Source organism: Phaseolus vulgaris, chromosome 3, assembly GCF_000499845.2.
Source record: "Phaseolus vulgaris cultivar G19833 chromosome 3, P. vulgaris v2.0, whole genome shotgun sequence".
NCBI classification, from domain to species: domain Eukaryota; kingdom Viridiplantae; phylum Streptophyta; class Magnoliopsida; order Fabales; family Fabaceae; genus Phaseolus; species Phaseolus vulgaris.
This window is the reverse complement of record NC_023757.2, coordinates 44,850,134-44,874,373: the sequence shown is the minus strand read 5'-3', so window position 1 is coordinate 44,874,373 and position 24,240 is coordinate 44,850,134. Positions and strand designations below refer to the sequence as shown.

The 24,240-nt window shown below is 30.0% G+C and overlaps 1 protein-coding gene across 1 annotated transcript; it reads right to left on the bottom strand.

The window, feature by feature from the left end:
* Positions 1-16,978: 16,978 nt before the first annotated feature.
* LOC137808069 (uncharacterized) lies at positions 16,979-20,461 on the bottom strand. The gene is made up of 7 exons (XM_068608976.1): positions 20,177-20,461; positions 19,220-19,323; positions 19,075-19,116; positions 18,837-18,924; positions 18,024-18,117; positions 17,607-17,707; positions 16,979-17,483 (listed from the first exon to the last, which is right to left on the bottom strand). The coding sequence occupies exons 1-7, from the start codon at positions 20,305-20,307 to the stop codon at positions 17,360-17,362; spliced, it is 684 nt and encodes a 227-aa protein (XP_068465077.1). The 5' UTR covers positions 20,308-20,461; the 3' UTR covers positions 16,979-17,359.
* Positions 20,462-24,240: the final 3,779 nt, after the last annotated feature.

The following is a 24,240-nucleotide window of genomic DNA, read 5'->3' as shown; positions in this document are numbered from 1 at the left end:
TTCTTGATGGTCAACTTATTCAACTGTCTGTAATCTACACACAAACGAGACCCTCCATTTTTTTTTTAACTAGAAGCACAGGAGCTCCCCATGGAGATACACTTGGTCTGATGAATTGTTTCTCTAATAAATCTTCAACTTGCTTCTTTAGTTCAATCAACTTAGCTGGAGCCATTCTGTAAGGTGCCATTGACACTGGCCCAGCTTCAGGTACCAAATCAATAGAGAATTCTACTTCTCTCTTAGGAGGTAATCCAGGTATTTCTTCTGGAAATACATCCATGAAATCCTTCACCACATGTATACTACTCATTTCTTCTTCATTCTTAACTTCCATCTGAGTTAAGATTACAAAACACTTTGATCCTTCTTTCAATTCTGACCACACCTGCTGAGCAGACATCACATATGACTTCTTGGAATCTGAAAATACTATTTTCTGTTGACCACAATCTATGAGAATGTGATTGGCAGATAGCCAATCCATCCCTAAGATAACATCTAAGTCCTGAAGAGGTAGACAGATCAAATTTATTTTGAACCTGCGTCCCTCTACTATTACTGGACATTCAGAACAAACTGTAGAGGTCAAAACTTTTCCTGATGTTGGTGTAGAGACCAACAATTCAAACGACAACTCTTTTACTAGAAGACCCAACTCCGCTACACATAAACTCGACACAAAAGAGTGTGTCGCTCCAGAATCAAATAAAACTTTCACATATCTACTAGCTATATAACATACACCTTGTACCAAGTTACCTGACTGAGATGCTTCAGCTCCTGACATAGCAAACACCCTTCCAGTTGCTTGGGGTCTACCACCTCCTCCTCTTCCTGACTGCAAGTTACCTCCAGGAATTATCCTCCTCCTATTAGGGCAATCTTTTGATAGATGTCCTTCTTTCTGACAAGTATAACACTTTCTCTCTGATGAAAGTTGAGGACAATCTTTCTTCAAATGGGGTCCAGCACAGTGATAACATGTGGGTCTCCATGGTTGTTGTTGCTGAAACTGTGGTAGAGATGTTCCTGTCCTATGTTGTGGAGGTCTAGCATAAGGTTTATGTTGTTGATGCTGCACCTTGGCCTTCCCACTGGAAGACCCTCCTTGGTGTGATCTGATCACCCTGGAATCACCATTTTCCAGGGTCTCCACCATCTTCGCCTTCTCCACCAAGGCGGGAAACTCTCTAATGCACATAGGAGCTATAGTCTTCTTCAGCTCATGTTTTAGACCTTCTTCAAACTTCCTACACCTCCAAGCCTCAGAGGTAGCTTGGGTGTAGAATCTGGCTAGGTACTCAAACCTAGTAGCATATGCATTCACTGACATCTCTCCCTGTTCCAACCTGAGGAATTCAGCTTCCTTTGCAAACCGTGCACTATCTGGAAAATATTTCTCTAAAAACTTCACTCTGAAACTCTCCCAGTCTAATACTTCATCTCTGGCTTCCATCATCTGTTGAGCTCCCATCCACCAGAACTCTGCTTCTCCAGACAATAAATATGTAGCAAATACCAATTTCTTATCCTCAGGGCAGGAGGTTGCCCTAAAGATCTTCTCTAAATCTCTTATCCATTGGTCTGCTTGGTCAGGAGTGGCATTCCCAGTGAACTTAGGTGGGTTGTGTCTCATGAACTCTGTCAGTCCCATCTGCTCCTGAGACTGACTGACATGGGAAGCTGTTGCACCAGATCTAGCAGTCTCCCAATGATGCATTGCTGCCTGGTGATTCTGAGCCATTGCCATATTCTGTTGTTGGATGGCATTTGCCATCATCTCAATAGCCCTGGCAATCTGGTTCATCTCAGAAGAAGGTTGGGGAGGGGTAGGAGGGGTAGGAGGTCTAGGAGCCATGCTATACAACAGAAAAGAAAGATTTAGGATGAATCTAAAAAAAATCATAACTATGTAGTTTTACTAACAAACTAACTAAAGCACACATAAACAATCCCATAACCCTTAGGTCTCCTAAGGTTCGAACAGCTCTGATACCATAATGTAACATCCTTAATTTTACCCACATATAATGTAATAAAAGTAAAACAAGCAATATCTAATTACAAATAACATATACTACTTTCTCATATGTGTATCTCAAAAGAAATATCCCTCTTCATAGGGATTTAATATATATACATAAAAAAGTTTTAACAACAAAACAAAACATTCCAATAAAACTATCTCATTCTCCAGCTGTTCACTAAGGAGCTCTATCACCTGAATCTCATCTGCTCCCATGTAAAACACGATCATCACAGATAAAGAAACAAACACAAACAAATAACAGGGTAAGCTATCTATATAAAAAGTTTTGATATAATTTAAATTTCAAATTAATAAGCATAATTCATCAATTCTCATATGATTTCTCAAACCATCAAGTGTCTATTACATTCATAAAATTCATCTTTCATATGTCAGACTTTTACTGACTCACAACACATAGACACTTGACTCTACTTCCGGAAGACTTGTGTATTGAAATTAACATCCAGAGACCTGCACCTGTCATACTACTGCTGTGAAACCCACACAGCCATGCACATAATTATCTCAATATCTCATCATCTTCATATGACAGGGTAAATCCATTTGTGCTCTGATCAGTTATTTCAAACCTCAGAATCAGCCAATGGACCTCCTTCGACTCTCACCAACTGAATAACTTCATCTATTTGATTCCATTATATCAGTAGAGTCAGGATCGTCTCATTCACAGGACACTCACAAATCAATACACCCTAATAACAATCTCAACATGGTATTTCCTTTCCTGAAAATACTACGTCTTGATCACACTTTAACCTCATTACATACATCATTTAACATATCAATGCACCACTCAATCACTTCATATATATAAAGTTTCTAAACAATCCAAATATATCTCAAACTTTACTTAAAACACATAATTAATTCCAAATATATGCTCTTTAAATCAATCATCATCTGAAATCACACAACACTTTCAATTCTCAATCACAAACAGTTTTCAACAAATTATTCCCATAACAGATTCAAAATCAACCATTCCAGTCAATATATTACTTTACTCTTCAAGAGAGACAATCATGCAAGCAAAAACAATTAGAATTGGTGACCACGTCACCTCCACATCCAGAATCTTCTAACCTAGGGTTTTATTAAAAATAATAAGACTAGCTTCCCTTACCTGAACTTTAGTTGATGCTCACCAAGAGCTCCAAACCTACCCAAAAGCTTAAAGGTAATTAACCTGCACCACAGAGTCCTAATCAAAATCTAACTATATAACTAGAACCTTGAGTTAACAGAGATTAACCCTAAAGCTAAAAGAGTCACATGTAAAACTCATGTAGACAACCTATCAAGTTCAAAATTTGACTCAAAGAAAAGGGCCAAAAATGAACTTACTCTATTTAGGATTTTGATCGGGCAATCTTGTAGTCTTTGCTGCCAGGAGTGTAATGGCGTACTCTGATCGTCGAACAGATGAACGAGGAGGTCAGAATCTTAGAGAGAAGGGAGAGAAATGAAAAGGGAAACTTTTAGAGAGATGGTGGTTATTTTAAAATGAAACCTGAATAACTGAATTTTTTATTTATATGTCATTTTCATTTTAATAATAAAATATTCAGGTATCATTTAAAATATATCACTTCTACTCTAAGGTTATTTTCTAGATCCTTACAACTTTTTCAATCATAATTATTTATAAAATTTTTAAGTTTAACTCAATCCCATAAAATCAGTTCAATGAGAATTGGACCCACTTATACACAATGAAATATTTTCATCTTTAGTCGATATGATCTCCAACAATCTATTATATTTATTTATCTATATTTAATAAAAAAATTAAAAAATAATATAATATAACACTCATTAATTAATAAGTTATATATATAACTAAATTTAAATTTATATCAAAATATAAAAAGTATACACATTAAAATTCCTTTTTATTCATTTAATTAGGACGGTAATACAGTATAATGTTCTATATTTCAACAGAGTCTATTATGGGGAAAAAACAATTGTTTCAAATCATTTTATTATTTTAATCGATATTTCACTAATTCCAAATTACTATTCCATAAATAAGATCTCTCATTAAAATATTCTTCACTGTCCAAAAATTATAATAAAGTTTGCATGAATTACTTTATTATTTGTAAATTTTTCATAAAATAGTGTGTCATGCGTGTAGATGGCACAGTCAAACAGAGGTGGTGAATCTTATTTATTCCAAAGAAGAAAAACACCTTTAATTTCAAAAGTGGTGTTGCTTAGAACTTTCAAAATAGAAATGTCCGGCTTACAAAAACATTTGCCATATAATTCTTTCGTTCTTTTTATTTTTGTTTTTTATTTACAGGATGAGTCAGAGTAAAGTTAGCTACGTCATTTGTCATTTGATATTATTGATCGAATAATTAGATATTGTAGTATAGATAAAATAGACTTAGATAATACTTGATATTAACAGTAATAATTGTTGTACGTGTCAGTCGTTTTTCTTGCGTTTGGTTGTTTCTTTTTAGTATTTCAGTTCCAATTCTTCAACTATTGGATACTCGATAGAGAATAAACCTTCTACTAATTTAAACAAATATAAGTTAATTTAAACCATTTTTAAAAATAGGTTCTCCCTTGGTTCTCAAATCAAGAGATTCACGAATACAAATATTTTCATGTGTAACATGAAAAATAACATGATATAAGCTAATCTAATGTTCTAAAAATGGAGTGTGACCAACAATTTAATAGCAAAGAATATATATATATATATATATATATATATATATATATATATATATATATATATATACCAACCTTGAGAGCTAATTATCGGTTAAAGCTTTGAATAGCATTATGTGGCTCACCAAAAATTCAGTTATGTGTTGTCAAGTGTGACCCATGCCGGGAAGGATCTAGCTTGAAATTTATGCATTGATTATGAAACTGAAAGGTACTAGCTTGACTCTAGTAAGCATGATTATCGGTGATTCAAAATCAAACTTCGCAATATTTTTTAGTTTACACATAGAAAGCGGTTAAAGAAAAATATTTCAATGAAGTAGTATAAATAAAAATCTAACATATTGTTAAAAAAATCATTTTAATATTATAATATATTTTTCAACTATCTCATATGTTTATCTTATATTTAAAATTTGTTCTATTAGTTTGACGCATTTCATTTATCATATATCTATAATATAAACATGTATGATGGTTAAAAATGTAAAATCTAAAAAATAAAATAAATTATTTAACCATTTTAAAAATTATTAGTACAAGAAAATTATTAAATAAAATTTAATTATAGAGACAAAAAGTAATTTGTCACTATATTGATTAATTAGATACTAAAGACTAAAAATTAGTGGTATATAAAGTAGTTTCTACTATTAATAAAATTTAAAAACTAATAAATATCACTAATTTTTCTTAGTCTCTAAAATTGTATTTAATTTAGTCAGTATAGTGACTAATTATTTTTTTTTATTTCTAAAATTTATTTTTATGTAATGATTTTCTTGTAGTGGATACATGATTGAACATATTTAACTTAGGAGGCAATTGACCTTGATAATGTTTAAAAATAAAGTTTATCATTGCCTCAAATCATTTCACATTCTTCAAATTGTTTATTTTGTCTAACCATTATTCTTTTTTGTTCATTCAATTTTGACTTTAATGCAATAATCTATATTAGAATACAATCTATCATAAAAAAAATAGTGAAAAAATTCATACACATTAAAAAAAGGCTTAATTACCTTTTTGGCTCTACATTAAGAGTCAAAAGTCACTTTGGTCCATTGGTTTTTAAAAAAATCAATTTCGTCTTAAGTTTTTTAAAAAAATATGCAATTTTGTTCCTTCTATTAATTTTGAACGTCATTAAGTGGTGATGATGTGATAGATAAAGCGACACATTTATGAACATGTGGAGCAAAGGACGTTGTTTTGGGACATGAGAGGCTGAAGAGGTGGATGAAAGAGTCAGTGCTGGAGACTGTGAAGAATTTGAGAACAGCCGCTATTGGTGCAAGTTTACCCTAAATTAGGAGCGACGACCACAACGACAAAAAAAGGGTGTTGGTGGAGGACTAGTAGACAATGAAGGAAACATGAGAGAAGAGCGAGTCACTAATGCCGAAATGGTTAATATTTGTGGAGGAGTTGGGGGGACCAAAGTCAAATTCCAGTAGTGAGGATGGTGCTTGGGATGATTGTCCCAAGAAATGAAATGCATATCATTCATTGTTCACAAGTCACAAAATAACTTTCATTCACAAGTCGTTCAACATTACATAATCCCCACAATGAATTGGTATAATTATTTACAAGTGATGCTTTCTGTCATGCATAAAACCTTGAAATAATACCACATAAAATGTTTCTTAATCTTCAAAACCATAATTGTCCCCATTATCTATTCACATGAAGCTTTATATGGTATTGAAGAAGATGATACCTCCAATGTTCACAATACCCAAAATCAAATTCCAATTATACTCCATGGGTTTAATGCAACATGTTCTCACTCTTTATTCTGTCTCTCTATATGCAACAAGGGAAAGGGGAGGCGCATGAAGAAGAATATTATGATGGTTATGGCAATGCATGTGGGTTTGATGAGAGGAGAAAGAAGAGTTTAGGATTTGTGAAATGCATTTTCTTTGGGCAAGAGTGAAGATAAGGCTCTAATGGGAGAGAATAGATAGAGGGAAGAAAAGGGTGTTGGAATACAACCATGATTACATATGGAGTCCATGAGTTCATAAATATATCATTATGTGTTATTATTTTGTGTGTCACGTCATTATCACCTAAGGTGATTCATACGAAATTAATATAAGAAATCAAATTGCATCTTTCTATAAAATAAAAACTAAAGACAAAATTAATTTAAAAAAAAAATAATTAAATAAAAATGACTTTTAACCATTAATATAAAGAGAAAAAAAAGATAATTAGACCAAGTCAAATGAGATATCAATAAACAAATTTAATGTGTGGTAAAAAAATATAAGTGAATCGAAGACTTGAAAATGGACGAATGATATTTGTAATGTGATAATTTTTATTTTGTTTTACAATTTTAAATAACATCCTCTCGGGTATATGTTGTCTGTAAAATAAAAAATGAGAAAGATAGATATTTTTTAATGAGATTATTGTTTAATTCAATTCTATTATTTTCTCTGAGATTATTTTTATTATTGATTGCACTTTCGTCTATCAAATTACAAATCTTAAATTGCTAGTTTAAATAAAACAATCATGATTAATTTTGTTTTATAAATATTGTTTTCTTGTAAGACAACAGTATTAAAAATTAAGAAGAAGATATAATTATTTGTAATTTATATATCTTGACTTTTGAAAAACCCAACAAGTTGGTCTCTCCAAGTGGATAAACCTTTATCACTTTTTCATAAAGCTGTTATAGTGATCCCATCGAAATATCCTCAACAATTGTTTATCCTATACTTAGCCTCCATAATTAATTTGTTGAGAAAAATAAATTTCTGGAGTTCAATTGCAACTTATAAATAAATTAAATTTCAATTATTTTATCCCTAATTAATAATTTCATCCAAAAGTATTTTTTCAATTAGTTTAAATTTTTATTCCTTTTTTTATACTATATCTACATAAAAATAATAATGTTTCATATATACTCAATTATCTTCATCTTATAAATTAAATTTATAAAATTGAATTAGAGTTAATTTTATTTTATAATATTTTTCTTATTTTTTATATAATAAAAAAAATAATTTAGAAAAATATTTTGTTAAGCCTTAATTAATTAAGTTTTGTAAATAACTAAGTTGAAATAGATATTTTGGTAAAATAGGTAATTTGATGTATTAATCTCAATTTGTTTAATGTAACATGTTTTATATTTTGTTCAAATAGATATTTTGTTCAGTAAGAAAAGTTAGTCTTATTCTTTTCAATAGAACTCTAGGTTAGAAGATCTCGATGTGAGGTTACCTGATCACCAATTTCAATTTTTGCTTGTAGGATTGTCTCTTATGAAGAGTAAAGTAATATATTGACTGAAATGATTGATTTTGTTGATTTTAAGGTGAATAAGTTGTTAAAAGTGTTTGTGATTGAGAATTGAAAGTGTTTGAATGATAATATAAATGAGTTGAACTGTTTTTTAATATTTTGTTGAATTGCTTAAATGAGATGTTTGATAAGAAGTGGTTGTTTGATTTTAGATGATAATTGATTTAAAGAGCATATATTTGAAACTTAGTTATGTGTTTAAGTGAATTTTGAGATATACTTAAATTGTTTAAAAAGTTTAAAATATGATGTGATTGAATGGTGCATTGATGTGTTAAATGATGTATATAATGAGGTGAAAATGTGATCAAGACATAATATTTTTAGGAAAGAAAATATTGTGTTGAGATTGTTATTAAGGTGTATTAATTTGTGAGTGTCTTGTGAATGAGAGAATCTTGACTCTACTGATATAATAAAATCACATAGATGAAGTTAATCAGTTGGTGAGAGTTGAAGGAGGTTCATTTGACTGAGTCTGAGGTTTGAAAGAACTTATCATAACAGATCAAATGGATTTACCCTGTCATATGAAATGATGAGATATTGAGATTGATTATGTGAATGACTGTGTGGATTCACAGTGAGTAGTATGACAAATGCAAGTCTCTGGATGCTAATTTAAATACACGAGTCTTCCGGAAGTACAGTCGAGTGTTTGAGTATTTGAGTCAGTAGAAATCTGGTAGGAATAATGCGGATGATAAATGTGATAGACACTTGATGACTTTGTGCAAATTATGAGAATTTGATGAATTATGGATGTTTTTAAAAAATCAAATTTATATTAGAATTCTCAAAAATAGTTAGTTTACCCTATGCTTTGTTTTGTGTTTGTTTTCTTTAAATCTGTGATGATCATGTTAATTCACATAGGAACAGATGAAGTTGTAGGTGATAGAGCTCCTCAGTGAGCAGTCAGAGAAACAAATGTTTTATTTTGAATGTTTTATTTGTAGACTTTTGTTATATATTAAATCCCTATGAATAAGATATCTTTTTTAAATACAAATATGATAAAGTAGTATATTTTTATATATTAATTAGATATTACATGCATAAATATTTTAACAAATATAAAATATATTAGTAAATATGGATAAAAATAGAGATGTTACATGTGAGTCTATGTTTAGTATTGTACTCAAAAGTTACATTTTTTGACGTTTTGTGAATGTTATTTTGTATTAAAAGAAGTAAGAAGATTATATATATATATATATATATATATATATATATATATATATATTTAAAAAAAGGAATAGAAGATAAATCATTTATGTTGTCCAAGTTTATCCACCACTTTCCCTTTGCTTGTCAATTCTAACTCTTGCTTTGGATTTTAGATAAAGACATATCAAAAGTATGAATATTGGCACTTTCCTTAGCATTCTAAACCCAAAAAGATGCCACAAATTGACAAAAAGTGTGTGAGAAGAGTTAAAAGAAAAAAGATACTCTAGTTCATTGTTCATTGGGTATATTCTTGTGGGCACCTTACTCATCTTAATACTTTATGTGTAACAAATCTTAGAGTTAATGAAACAACAGATAACAAACTATATATGTTTATTAATCAACAAATAATATAAATTTCAATTATAAATGAAATAATTATATATGTAATTACGTGTCACATAAAGATCAATTGAAGCAGAGTAGAAAATTGAATATCCTTTATAAATTTAAAAGAATGATGTTTACAATAATCAAACACTTGCATTTATAGCAGCCGCACAATAGCATAATGGGGAAAAAGTTGAGCAAGACAATTTAATTAAGTAACTTTATCAATTATTCCAAGTATAGTGTTATATCCTAAGTTGTTTCTTATTCTAAACGTAACTTATCATATATGCACTGAGGCTTAACAAGTTGCATCTTGCTTAAAATAATCCGTCACCCAAACAAATTAAAGTGCCGCTAATATTTGATTCTGATGTGGTGTGTAACATTTTTCTGCAAGTTTCCTCTTTGGACGACAAAACGTAACAATCCCAATTAAAAAGAAAGCCCATTAAATTGTAATGAAGGGAAGACAGCTTCTTCCTACACCTCCATGGCTTCTTCCACACCCGAATACTAAAAGCACATTTACTATTGTATCCTTCAGTAAAAAAAATATTAAAAAAAATAAAATATAACTTTAACCTAATTTAATTTAACCTACTTTCACTTTCTCTCCCTTTCTCCTTCACTCCGAACGCCGCACACCTCCATCCATCTCCCACCTCCTTTAACTTTTCTCCTTCTCTCAAATTCTCATCCTCTCAAAGTTCTCCTTTTCCACTGCCATCTTCATTTACAACATTTATAGGTTAGTAATTTCATTGGTTTTAATTTTGAAGTGATATGTAGCGGAAGACACAGTATAGTCTGGTAACCATTCGCACAAATAGGTACCGAATTACGTAACTCGGTGGATTTTAAGTTAGGTTCTGGAATACATAATCCGGTTGGTTTCTAGTTAGGTTCCTGATTATGTAATTCGGTAGTAGCAGTATTTTAGTTAGAGTTCTGGATTACATAATCCGTAGGTTTATCCAATTAAGTTCCACATTGTGTAATCCGAAAGTTGAAATTTTTATTGAGGGACAGGTTTGGTATTTTAAAAATTTATACAGGTGCCCGAAAAAATCATGGAGGTGCATAAAGAAGTTGTCCGGAGGGAATTATGGGTTGATTTGGATAGATGAGAATTTGCCTAAGAAATTTCTAGAATACTTGCAATATCTTTACATGATTGTTTCTTCCTGCACCTCCATACCTTCTTCTCTCACCTCCACAAATTTCCAAATTTTCAAAAATGTCCTTCTATAATATTCTGAATTACGTAATCTGGAAGTCATTTTTCAAATTTATAATTAGCTTCCAGATTGTGTAATCCGGAAATTTACTTTTCGGATTACATAATCTGAAAGTCTTATTTAGCTTCCGGATTATGTAATCTGAAAATCTTTTTTCAAATGTGTTCCAGATTACATAATCCAGAAATTAGTCTATGGGGATTACACAAAAAGAATAAAAATATATTTTCATGTTGTGTATAGAGGTCTCAGAAGAAGATATGGAGGTGAGGAAGAAAGAGTCTCTTTACATTGAAGCAAAAAAACTTGATTAATATGGATAAGGAATCTCTAGTAGTAGAACACGTTCAACAAGTTATTTTGACCCAGAAAAGATGGAACTTCAATTCCAAGAAAAAACGAAGTAGTTATCATGGCAAAAAGGTTGAAGTGTTTTATTTTATGCATACTCTTACAATAAGGCCACATATCAAATCCAACTCATTTCTAAAACAAGTTTTAATTTACTAACTCATTAAATAAGTAAGTTGAAAAAAATTTAGACTCCAAAATTCTTATATAAAATAAGTTAGGAATAAATTAGGCTATACTTAAAGTAAATTTGTTCTATTGATAAAAATCCAATTACTTTCTAAATATTTTTTAAAATTACGAAAATTCTTAAAATATCTCAATTTACAAATTAATGTTTAAATATTTTATATTAATTATAAATAATTTCTAATTTTATAATTTACCTGTAAGGTAAGGATCAATTCAATCTATTTGGGTTTAATTTGACCTAATCTAACATAGATTCGGTCTCACATAACGTTGTAAAATTTAGACTACACCCCTTACATTTTTCTTCCTGCACCTCCAAGATGATTATGTTCTTAACTTCTTATTAAACTCTTTGTATAGTGATCCTGAAAGGAATTCAATTCTACTACATTGAAATATTGAATTACAATGCTATTCTTTATGAGACCCTATGTGTGTTTGTCACCCATCAAAATATATGTAACAAATGGGATAAATATCTGCTTGTATGATTGGATATGGAGTGGGTATTTATTCACAAAAGTTAATAAAGATAAAAGCTAAAATGATTCTAATTATAACATTTTCCGATATCACTTATATTTTTAATAATATATTTGAATATTTTGTTGTTTATATGTTTGGGCGAATTTATAAGTATACACAATATAATAGTGTATTTTATGTGTATTATACAATAATAATAAAAATTATATTTTTTGTAGATTTTAAACATGTGTTCTGTTGTTTCCCAGATTTTCACAAAATATAAATTTTTGTATATTTGTATTATTATTATTATATTCATATAATTCATTAGCCTTTAAAATTAAAAAATATTGATTTTTTTTAAAATTAAAAAAGTGAATTCACATATCTACATCTTTCTCACTATATGCAAATAAATATTTGACAAAAAAAGACCACATTTTCTATTCTAGTAGTAAAATAAAGTCTTGGTTATAATTAAACAAATACATAAATATATTACATACCTTAATTTATATATGCTCAACGTTTTGTTTAGATTAACATGTATGAGTAGAGTTTTATAAAATTGAAGAAAAGAAAAAACGAGCACACTCACGTATTAGTAAATTTTAGATGCATGAAAACCTTTTGAGGTTTAATGTACTTAAAATTGAGGATTGAATTTTGATACAAGAGAGGGTAAGGGAAGCAGTAACAAATATTTTTAGACAACTCAAAGTTCATGAGAGAAATTATCATATTTATGACATCACAACATAGAAAAAACAATTGTGATATCATGATTATGATAATTTCGTAATGTTAAATTGTCGTATGATGAGAGAAGATAAAATGTTGAAAGTTTTGTATGTGATAAGATGTTTACCTCCCAATTTTAATAGACTTTGCAAGATGCTTTGAAATCCAGATTGAAAATAAACTCTACATATCATTCTTAAACAGATAGTCAGTTAGAGTAAACAATTCAATCAAACAATTCAATCTTCAGAAGACATGTTGAGGACGTATGTATTAAATCAATTGGGTAGTTGGGATGAAATGTTTCCTTTAGTGGAGTTTATACACAACAATAGTTTTCATGTTTTCATGTTAATATTGGGATGACACCATATGAAGCTTTATACGGGATGAACTGTAATACCCATTTGTATTGATATTAGAAGGAATAGATAGTCTTGGTTGGACGAGAGTTAATCTAATAGACTACTGAGAAGGTGAAGCAAATTGAGGAAAGGATAAGAGTTCCTTAGAGTAGGTAAAAATCATATGTAAATCATAGGAAAAAGTATTTGGATTTTACAACTTGAGACCATGTTTAAAGTACCAAAGGTGTTGGAAGAGCTATTAGATCAAGAAAATTGTTTCTTATATTCATCGAACCTTATCATATTTTTAAAAAATTAAATTGAGTGGCTCATGAGATCATCTACCTCCTAATTTAGCAAACTTACATAATGTATTTCATGTGCCTTAGTTTATAAAGTACATACCTAACCCAACCATGTGTTGAAGATAGATAATGTGTAAGTTAAGAATATTTTTTAGGCTAAACTAGTTAGCTTTAAAGATCATAAGAGTAAACAACTCAGAGAAAAGACCATGTTGATGATGAAGGTGTTGTGGGACGTTAAGTTTGGCGATTCAACATGGAAAATGGAAGAATTCGTTACAATTTTTATTTGTAGTTGGGGTAATCTAACCCCGCTGCTCACACACACAACCCTTTTCCCTCTATTTTTCTCAATATCTCTAAGATTTCGCCTTGAGTCTCAAGACTTTAAGATTGGTCTCTCTTAAGTTAAAGTTCAGTGGTATGTTTGAATCTTTTATCCAAATTTGTGTTGTTATGCTACCACGATTATCTTTAGGACTTTGTACTTTTTGTAATTACACCTACTTCTAATCAAGTAAGAAAATATAATCTTATTTTTTAATAGACCTTTAGGTTAGAAGATCTTAATAAAAATGTAACATGGTTACAATTTCCAAATTTTATTATTGTTGACTAAAATAGATGTTAATTAATGAAAAAATTAAAGTTTAAACAATTAAATAAATAGTTGGTGATTTAAATAAGTTTAACATTGGGCTTTACTTGACAATTGAGTTTTTAAAATGGAGTATATATGTTCTCGACTTAAATCCGCTTAGCACTTTATACTTTTTCCTTGCACTTAAGATAATTTGTTGTGCACAACTTAGCTTTCACAAATCATTATTAATACTAACATATTAATCCTACATTATATATTAACGTTAAATTTAAAAATTAAATCTAATATAAATAAATTAGATACTACACGTATAACAAAAAATAAATATTTGTACGGTTATTCTTTTCGTATTGGTTAGGAAGAGACAAATTGATATTTCACATTATTTGCTAACGTTTGATTTAGGAACTTTTGCTTCATGCGAGAAGCATTGGTCCCTTTTTATTAGTCATTTTTTTTTTATGTAAATAGGTTGTTTTGTATTAGTTTTTTATTTATTTCTTTCTTGTTCTATATTCATATATAAAATGTGATTTTTTTTCATCACGTAATTTTTAGAAGAATACCTTTAATAAATATTTTAACCTCAACATTTCATTTAGTATTTAGAGTTTAATTTTGATATTTAACTATATTCTCACATATTCGAGTCGAAGAGGAAAAACATTAAAAAAAAATTCAATCCCTTAAATACATTTCAATCCCTTAATTTTGAAAGTTTTTTTTATACAAATTAACAAAGGTGTAATAAAATCATATTAAATGTACATTTCAATTAAACAAAAACAAATACTAGAAATAAATTTAGTAACATCACTTTTCAAAATATATCAATTAAATAATTCAATTCAATAAATGTTGGTTAAATTTTAAATTCCAATCTACAGTATGTCATAAAGAAAGAGAAAATAACATGAACTAAGGACCTGTTTAAATTGTTCGTGAGCAGGGAGAGAGTGAATTTGGAAGAATTAGAGAAAATGTATGAGATTATTTTGGTAGAAGAATGATAGAGTAAATTTGTAATGATGATTTTTTTTAAGTTTACAAATTTGTCTTTGTTATTAAAAAATATTTGAATAATTAATTATGATTTTTTTTGTGTAATTTGAATTAATTAAATTTTTTAATATATAATATTCATAATTATTTATATTATAATAAAAAAATAAATAATATAATAAAAAATATTTTTGTGTTAAATTGAAAAAAAATTATTAAATATATTAAAATATATGAAAATAATATGTATTATTATATTCATTTATTATTTTATATAACTATATATATTTTGTTAATATTATTATTTTTTTATTTTCATTATTTATATTTGTATGTTATTCTTAATAAGTATAATTAAATATTTTTTAAATTATAAATAATTTAAGTAATATTTAATTTTGATATTGCAAAAAAATGCATGTCGAATGATATTTTGGTAAAAAACAACCATCCTACATTAATCTCCACAAATCTCTTTATTTTGTGAAGAATGAAAAAAATCACTCACCTTTTCTCCCATTCACTCTCCCACCCTCAGAACCCTTGAAACAAACACAAGAAAACACCTCCACCCCTCCCCATGAAAACAAACACACTCCTCCCTATTTTTCGCGATATCTCGCTATTTCTCACGTTATCTCGCTATTTCCCACGTTATCTCGCGAGATCAATTTACTTCTCGCGAGATCTTCCTATTTCTCACGAGATCTCCGATTTTCTAGAAAGATCTCTCTATTTCTCGCAAGATCTCCCATTTTCTCGCGAGATCTCCCAATTTCTCTCATTTTCTCGCGAGATCTTCTTATTTCTAGCGAGATCTCCCCATTTCTCGCGAGATCTCCCATTTTCTCGTGAGATCTCGCGTGGGAGATCTCCCTATGTCTCGCGAGATCTCCCTATTTCCAGCGAGATCTCTCTATTTCTCGCGAGATCCCCAAATTTCTCACGAGATCCCACGAGATCTCCCTATTTCTCGCGAGATCTCCCAATTTCTCTCATTTTCTCGCGAAATCTCCCAATTTCTCACGAGATCTTCCTATTTCTCGCGAGATCTTCCTATTTCTAGCGAGATCTCACGAGATCTCCCAATTTCTCGCGAAATAGAAGATCTTCCTATTTCTCACGAGATCTCCGATTTTCTAGAAAGATCTCTCTATTTCTCGCGAGATCTCCCATTTTCTCGTGAGATCTCTCAATTTCTCTAATTTTCTCGCGAGATATTCCTATTTCTAGGAAGATCTCCCCATTTCTCGCGAGACCTCACTATTTCTAGGAAGATCTCACGAGATTTCTCTATTTCTCGCGAGATCTTCCTATTTCTCGCGAGATCTTCCATTTTCTCGCGAGATCTCGCTTTTTCTCGCGAGATCTCCCTATTTCTCGCAAGATCTCCCTATTTCTCGCGAGATCTCTCTTTTTCTCACGAGATCTCCTATTTTCTCACAAGATCTCCTATTTCTCGCGAGATCTCGCAATATCTTTCTATTTCTCGCGAGATCTTCCTATTTTTCGCAAGATCTTCCTATTTCTCACGAGATCTCCCATTTTCTCAGGAGATCACCCTATTTCTCGCAAGATCACATCTCCCTATTTCTCACGAGATTTCCCAATTTCTCACGAGAGAAAGATCTCCCATTTTCTCGCAAGAAATCTGTTTCTCGCAAACTCACTTTTTCTCGCGATATCTCACTATTTCTCGCATGATATTGCATGATATAAATAAAGCACTCCCAATTTCTCGCAAGAAATCTCAGTTTCTCGCAAACTCACTATTTCTCGCTATATCTCACTATTTCTCACATGATATTGCATGATATAAAGCACAAATAACATGGACATATTAAATATCTTGCCATACACATTAATTGAAGCCACAAATAAATCAAAGAGAATAGAATTTACATAATAAACCGTAATAATGTCTCTGGCCGTATATTTAAGTTCGAGGTCCCATGTTGATGATGATCATAAACCCACACCACTCAGAAATCATATAGGCTTTACAAATTTTCGCAATTAGCTACTGAAATATATAATTGTTTATTGTTTATAAAATGTGTTGCTTGAACCCGTCCGAGTGGAAAATCTTAAAACATTACATTAACTGCCAAACAAACGAGTGGCTGACATACTTTCCTAGCAGTGTCGATAACAGATATGCAGGGTTGTGTCCATGTACAATGCTATTATTAAGTGGTTGGTCCAACTAGTGAATAGAATTCACAACAACGAATTGTAGAGGGTGAGAAAGAGAGACCTCACTGCATAATATTTAATGGTCTGACTCTTTAAACCAGCTAACATTAACAAACATGAAGTTGCAGCAACTACGAGTAGCATGATGAAATACGTTTGAAGATAAACAATATATCCATCAATGTTGAATCATACATTTAGATACAACCTGCAAATCAACTAGTTCTGTTGTGTCCAAACAACCGAGTTCTGGGCACAAGGACTTACTTCATGTATTTATGCAGGAATTTCCTATGGAAATCATTCCTGATGGTATCATTGATGAATCGCTTAGCTATTTTGGTTTCACCGCGAGCTTGGTTCTTGAACACCACATCATCATCCCACCTACACAAAAAAAAAAGTACACAAAACCCAAAAGAATTAGATCACGGCAAACCAACAGGGTTAACAGTAAAAAGCGTCATTTTTTGTTTTAGCAGGCAGTTTGAGAAATATCTAGTGTCGAACCTTCTTTTCACATTGAAAGAAGTTGGATTATTTAGCAGTGGGTTTCCACGCAGAAGCTCTGCCTCCTTCACTTTGAGCTCTTCCTCCTGTTGTTGTCGCTCCTGCAGAGACATTTGCATTTTTTTTATTTTTGTACACAAGGGCAATTTACATTTACTTGCAACATCATGGAACCACTTAGCAACCACCGTATAAGTTGTTAAAATGAGAGATGTTATGAACTCAACAACCTATTCAGGCCTGACAACTAACTGTTTTTCATGTAGATCCAACTGAACACCCACCCTCCTTTCAAACAAAGTGAAGTAACAATTATACTAGAAAGATATACAGTGTAGAGAACAGTTCAAGATCCCCCATATAGAAAGCTTCAATGGCATCACATGAACAAAGCTAGGAAGAGTAAAGAGACAAGACCTTGCGTAGCTTTTCCTCTGCTCTTTCCTTCTTTATTTGTTCAAGCTCGGCTAGCAATGCTTCAGTGTCATCCTCATCATCATCATCGTCATCACTGAGTATGTAAGGAAAGATTAGAAAATACTACTAATAACTGAAGACACTTCTTTCATGTAAGAAATTTAATTTCAAATACCAAAAAAATTACAAAAAGATAGTTCCAAAAGAGACAGGGGAGAACAGCTATAATGTTAAACCACTTGTTTCCATCCCAAATATCTCGCATCTTTCTACAAAACCAATTACCATACTCCCACACTTACTGGCAAAACTAATCTAACACAAAAACGCCAACTGGAAAAAGATCATTAATAATCAAATGAAAGTTAGTAAAACGAACTTAAAGAAAATACAGTGTCATCAAAACCAAATTGCATACAATGGGTCATCCAGCACGACTAGAAAATGCAAAAATGCTGGGCTGCACGCTATCTCATGCCATTACATACCAAAGCGCTGAATTGCTGAAAAATATAGCACGCTTGTCATCTGCTAATGCATGCACATGAACGGTCTATCTAGTTTAAGCTGCCTACATCAAATAATAAACCTTATTTGTTTTGTAAAACCTAATTAATACATGGGTACATTTGCTAATTATATTCTTATGGATGTAATACTATACAAATATAAATTTCTATTGCTATAAATACTTCTGCACTGGCATTTAAATATTATAAAATGTTGAGACAAATCAATTGCATGTATATACGAACTATACATTAAATAAACATGGGATACTTCTAAACAAAAGGTTCATGCTAAATTACAAACCTCTCGTCATCACTTTTGACTTCAACATCAGAATCATCTGCATCAACACTACGAGGAACAATGTGGTCTTCAATTTCTCTCTTTGATCCTGTCAAGAAAAGACCCATCACAATCTACAATACTGAATACAAAATACAATTATGGTTTCTTTCCTTATCATTTCCCCCCCTCCTTTTTGAGAAGGAAGGCTATGTGAAAAGTATTTTAGTAAATGTAAACTAATTAGTAGATAGAATACCTTCCAAAAACAGATGACTACCCTTTCCATGATCCCTGTCATCTGTCAGAGAATAGAATAGAATCGAACAGTTACAAGTAGCAATTAAAAAAAACATCTGAGAGAATTGATGCAATTCAAATCCCACAAATATAAATTTCCTTACCGTAAGATTTATTTTTTGATGAGAAATGCCTCCGTTCCCGATCTTCCAGTTCGTCACGCAGGTTCCTTCTCTTTAACTCATCCTGTGTGTCCTGCCCATCTTTCCTGGAAAGGTAGAATTACAATTATTAGCGAGGAAAAAATATACCATTTTTACAAGTAAAATGGGACATGATAATGTGCAACATCAATCACAAGTATAGAGCAAGATAGCTTCTTGATCATTTAACAAAAGAAAGTTACAAGGAAAAAAAGAAAATGAAACATTTCAATCATACATCAGGAACAAGATTTAATTTTAAATTTAAGCACCAGGTATGAAGAAATACTGTATAAACAACAGTACAAGCATGGATATCAAACTCGAGATTTAACTCGTAAAATCGCATTAGTTTACGAGCTCGCCCCGAACAAGCGAGTTTAGGGCCGTGATGGCAAGTTTACTTGCAGGTTCTTTTTTAAATGAAACAACTCCTCTCTTTGATGTTTGGCTTCTGGAAATGGGAAAAGGGATAAGGTTCTCCGTTATCACGTTTCACGGCTTCCCTTCTTTTCGTTATTCTTCTCTTCGCATCTCCTTTTTCCGTTCACGACACCCATCGCCACATCAACTTCTTCGATGTTCTTCCTCTGCGATCAGGCTTTGTTCCTTTACCAGTGCTATTTGCCTTTGTTCCTTCCCCACTGCAAATTGGTTTTAATCCTCACTATGATTAAACTGCCACTGTTGGTCTTCTTTGAGATTTATCCGCGATTGCAAACTGTAACTCCTTTGACATAATTTCAAAAGACCTAACTTCATGTCCCAAAAAGTTGAACATTCTGTTTTGTCTTTCTTGAAATTTAAGAATATGAATTTCTTGAAAAGATTACTTCTTGTTCAATTTGGTGTGGAAGCAAAATATGAAAACAAAATTGGGGGAAAACTTAAGAAGATTAGGAAAAGATAAAAGCATACCTAGGCTTGAGAGTGGTGTGCGATGCGATGTCCCGAGAAGAGTACTTCTGTGAGGGACCGAAGATTCGAGTACCACCTTGTTCGTTGCCACCTTTTGCAGGTGCCCATGTGGGTCGAGCGGCGGTAGTCATCGGATTTCACGTTTTAGGGATCGAATTTGATGTCACCGACTTCCTTCGCCGGTTTTGGGAGAATGGTTTCGTTGATTCAAAAAACAGAGAATACGAATGGCTTAATAAATAAACTCTATGTATGGGCTTTTTAACTTCGTGGGCCTATTCATTCATTTATCGCAAGGCAAGGTGCAATATATCAATTTCAACCTGAACCCCTATATTTTTCAAATTTTCTAAAATTATCTTCTATTTTGAAATTAAAAATTTGGAATTTAAAAAATACAATTCAAAAGTTAAAATATTTTTATGAAAAATAAAAAACTGAATACAAAATCCAAAAATGTATTAAAAAAAATCAAAATTTAAAAATATGTTATAGAAATCCAAATCTAAAATATTTTTTAAATAAGAATTCCAAAAATATTTCTTTATCCACACTATTTTTGTATTTTTATATGTTTTTCAATTTTATTTTTCAGAAAAAAAATTAGAATGTATTTTTTATTTGAAAATTGTTTTTATGAGATGAGATTTTGATTTTTTAACTCTATTTTGAAAATTTTATTTTCAGAATACAAAAAACTATTTTGGATATTTTTTAAATGTGTTTTTTAATTCTAGATTTTCAGTTTCAGAATAAATTATCTTTTTAAATTTTCAAAAATTAATTGGTTCTTGTTCAAATTTGTTGGGTGGACAATGCATGCCTTCATTTATTCTATCAGCCTATTGAGCACTTGAGCAAAAATTTATTTTTTAATTATAATATCAGGATCAATTAATTATTGTGTATACTAATTATTTTTATGATAATGGAAAAATAAAAATATAATTAAAAAAATAGTAAAGGCACATTAAAGTTAAGAAAAAAATTATATATAAATGATAATTATAAAAAATATTTTTTATTAGTTTTTTAATATTATAATTATATAATGAGAATAATTTTATATTTTCATTAAAATAAAATAAAACATATAATAAAACATACATAAAAAAAATATTATTAAGTTCCTTACTTTCTATTAATAGATTACGCAAAGCATGGAATCTATTACCCCTCTAAGATAGGATGGGTAATCAATTATCCATTATGTAGTCAATTATCCTATAAAATTATAAAATAAGATGTGTAATCGATTATATAAAGTATGTAATCGATTACCTTATAAAATAAGATGTACAATCAATTATGTAAAATATGTAATCGATTACCTTATAAAATGAGATGTGTAATCAATTATCCTCTAAAATAATATGTATAATTGATTACACGACGCATGTAATTGATTACCCTATAAATATAATGCAAAATGGAAATTACACAATTACATACTTAATTTTTCTCTACTTTATTTACATGTGAGCGGGCAACAAAATCACACATTTACTTGTCTGCTTTTTCTCACACATGACTTGAACCAAGCGTGTTTACATCCCACATTCCATCTACATGCACAGCAAATCAGTTGAAACAAACATTTCGTTGGAGACATTAATTACTTATTAAAACATCCAATACTCAATTAGTGATTCATTTTAACTTTGTATAAGAATATTTTCATATCCAATTTATTTAATTAATAAGATATAAAATTATTTTTGTTCTTACTTTTCAAAACTCTTAAACATAACTTTTTCAATATGGTATCAAGAACTTATTCTTCGTCAAAATCTATGACTTTAAATAATTTGTTGCCACATTCACTTCCTCCATTGGTAAAAGCTTGTGCTCTTTTCATCTCATGCTATCTTTAAAAAATATGATCAACACTTCCTTCTATAGAAACAAAATCACAAATGAATATGATGATTCCTCCAAAATTTTCAAATGACCGTAATTCTTATAGTTAAAAAATGAATGAGGATAGGATAAACAAAAAGAGAGGAAACTATTAGAATTGTAATATACATAAATTTGGATTCATTCTAGATTATCTTGTTCTTTTGATTTTTTCCCCTCATCAATAAAAAAATTATTATATAATCACTTTATTCTAAATTCTGATTAATCACAAAACAAAATAGAAGTAACCTTGTTAATATATATATATATATATATATATATATATATACTAGCAAAAGTGTAAACTTTAAATAGAATAATTATTATATTTTTTTGTATAATTGATAATTCGATATAGGATTTCTAAATAATGGAATCCCCCTTATAAATTTTAAAAGAACAATGTCCACAATAATCAAACACGTGCATTTGTAGCATCATGGAAAAATTTGAACTAGGCAATTTAAGTAACCTTATTAATAATTCAAAATATAATGTAATATCATAAGTTGTTTCTTATTCTACAAGTAACTTAATAAATGTACTAAAAATTAGCAAGTTTCATTCCTTAAAACAATTAATCACTCAAACATATTTCAGTGCTACTGATATTCAATTCTTATGGTAGTGTTCTGTGACATGCATTATCAGTTTCCTCTTGTTCCACGAACAAAACGTCAAAACCCCAATTAAAGACAAAACCCATAAATTCTAACGAATAAAATTATGGATTAATTTGGATGGATCAGATTTTTCTAAAACACTTGCAAAATCTTTACATTAAAAAAAAAGGAAGAGTTCAATTAACATGGATTAGTACCCTCTAAAAGCAAAACACATTCAACCACAAACAAACTGTAAACTAACAAAAATGGAAGTCATAAGAAAAAACGAAAAAGTTATCGTAAAATATTATGAATAAGTAACACTGTTAAATAAATAAAAAATGGCAATACGTAATTAAATATTTTAAGGGACTAAAAATTACCATCTGTATAGTTAGACAACTTTGTAAAAGGACATTACATGGAACTAAGATTCACACAAATTTTGATTTTGCATGAAGTGGATGGGAATATAAATAAACATAATTATTGTCCTAGCACAGGGCAATCACTCACCATTTTCCATTTTTTTTGTTAGACTGAATTAAAATGATTTGAAGAAAAAAAATTGAATAGAAAGTTAATTAATTTTGTTTTATGAAAATATTTTGGATTTAAGTAAAAAGTTATAATCCAATGTTTTTTTTGGTTAAATTGAATTAAAATGATTTAAAGGGAAAAAAATGAATAGAAAGTTAAATGATTTTGTTTGATGGAAATACCTTAGATTTAAGTCAAAACTTTATTGGTATATGTGCTTCCTCTTAATATTAAATCTATCTTGAATCTTTCTCTCACATGATGGTTAAAAGTCCATATTTTAATGGATATGATAATTTTTGGGGTGCCAATGCATGTTCCCCGTGTTCCGAAATATGTGGATTGGGTTGTTTCGTTTTGCAAGCAAGATATGTCATTTCATTTCATTGGTTCCTTTCGTAGGCTTACGGGTCATCCGTGTAAGAAAATTTTTTAAAAAATAAAATAAAATTTCATTAATGATAAAAAAAATTATTTTTGTTATTGAAAAATTAAGACTTTATTTCTATTTTAATTCATTCAATTAAGATAAAAATATAAAGGAATTCAAGTATTAAGGGTTGTTAGTAGACTTTATTAAACATAATTAAAGTTTTGTTTTGCATTTGTTTTTTTTTTATATGTATGTAAATGTATAAGAGTATCTTCTCAAAATTTTGCTACAAAGTATTTTAATGAAAATGACTAATTTTTTTAACGAGTATGTATCTTATTCAAATATCTTCTTTATATTATTTTTTATTAACAAATTTAAATATAAGACTTTACTTAAAACTAAATTAAGTGTCACTCTTAATATTATCTTTTTTAGATAGTTAAAATAAAACATTTATTAAATTCAAAAATTTTAAATAAAATAAATGTTACACTGCAATAATGAGTGAGATATTTTTTTTGTAATAAAAAATATTTTTTATTTACACCGGCTAGTGGACCAACCCGCCTCGTCTCGTTGTTGGTCCACGCGAACTGTAAGTTAAGCGAGACATGCTTGAGCGGGTTAGTGGACTAGATTAA

Excerpts from the sequence above, each read along its gene's own strand:
- LOC137808069 (XM_068608976.1), bottom strand. The coding sequence starts at position 20,307 with ATGACTACCGCCGCTCGACCCACATGGGCACCTGCAAAAGGTGGCAAC. Across the intron at positions 19,117-19,219 it reads ATCAAAAAATAAATCTTACG|ATGACAGGGATCATGGAAAG; the intron begins GTAAGGAAATTT and ends ATTCTCTGACAG. Across the intron at positions 18,118-18,836 it reads GTCAAAAGTGATGACGAGAG|TGATGACGATGATGATGATG; the intron begins GTTTGTAATTTA and ends TTACATACTCAG.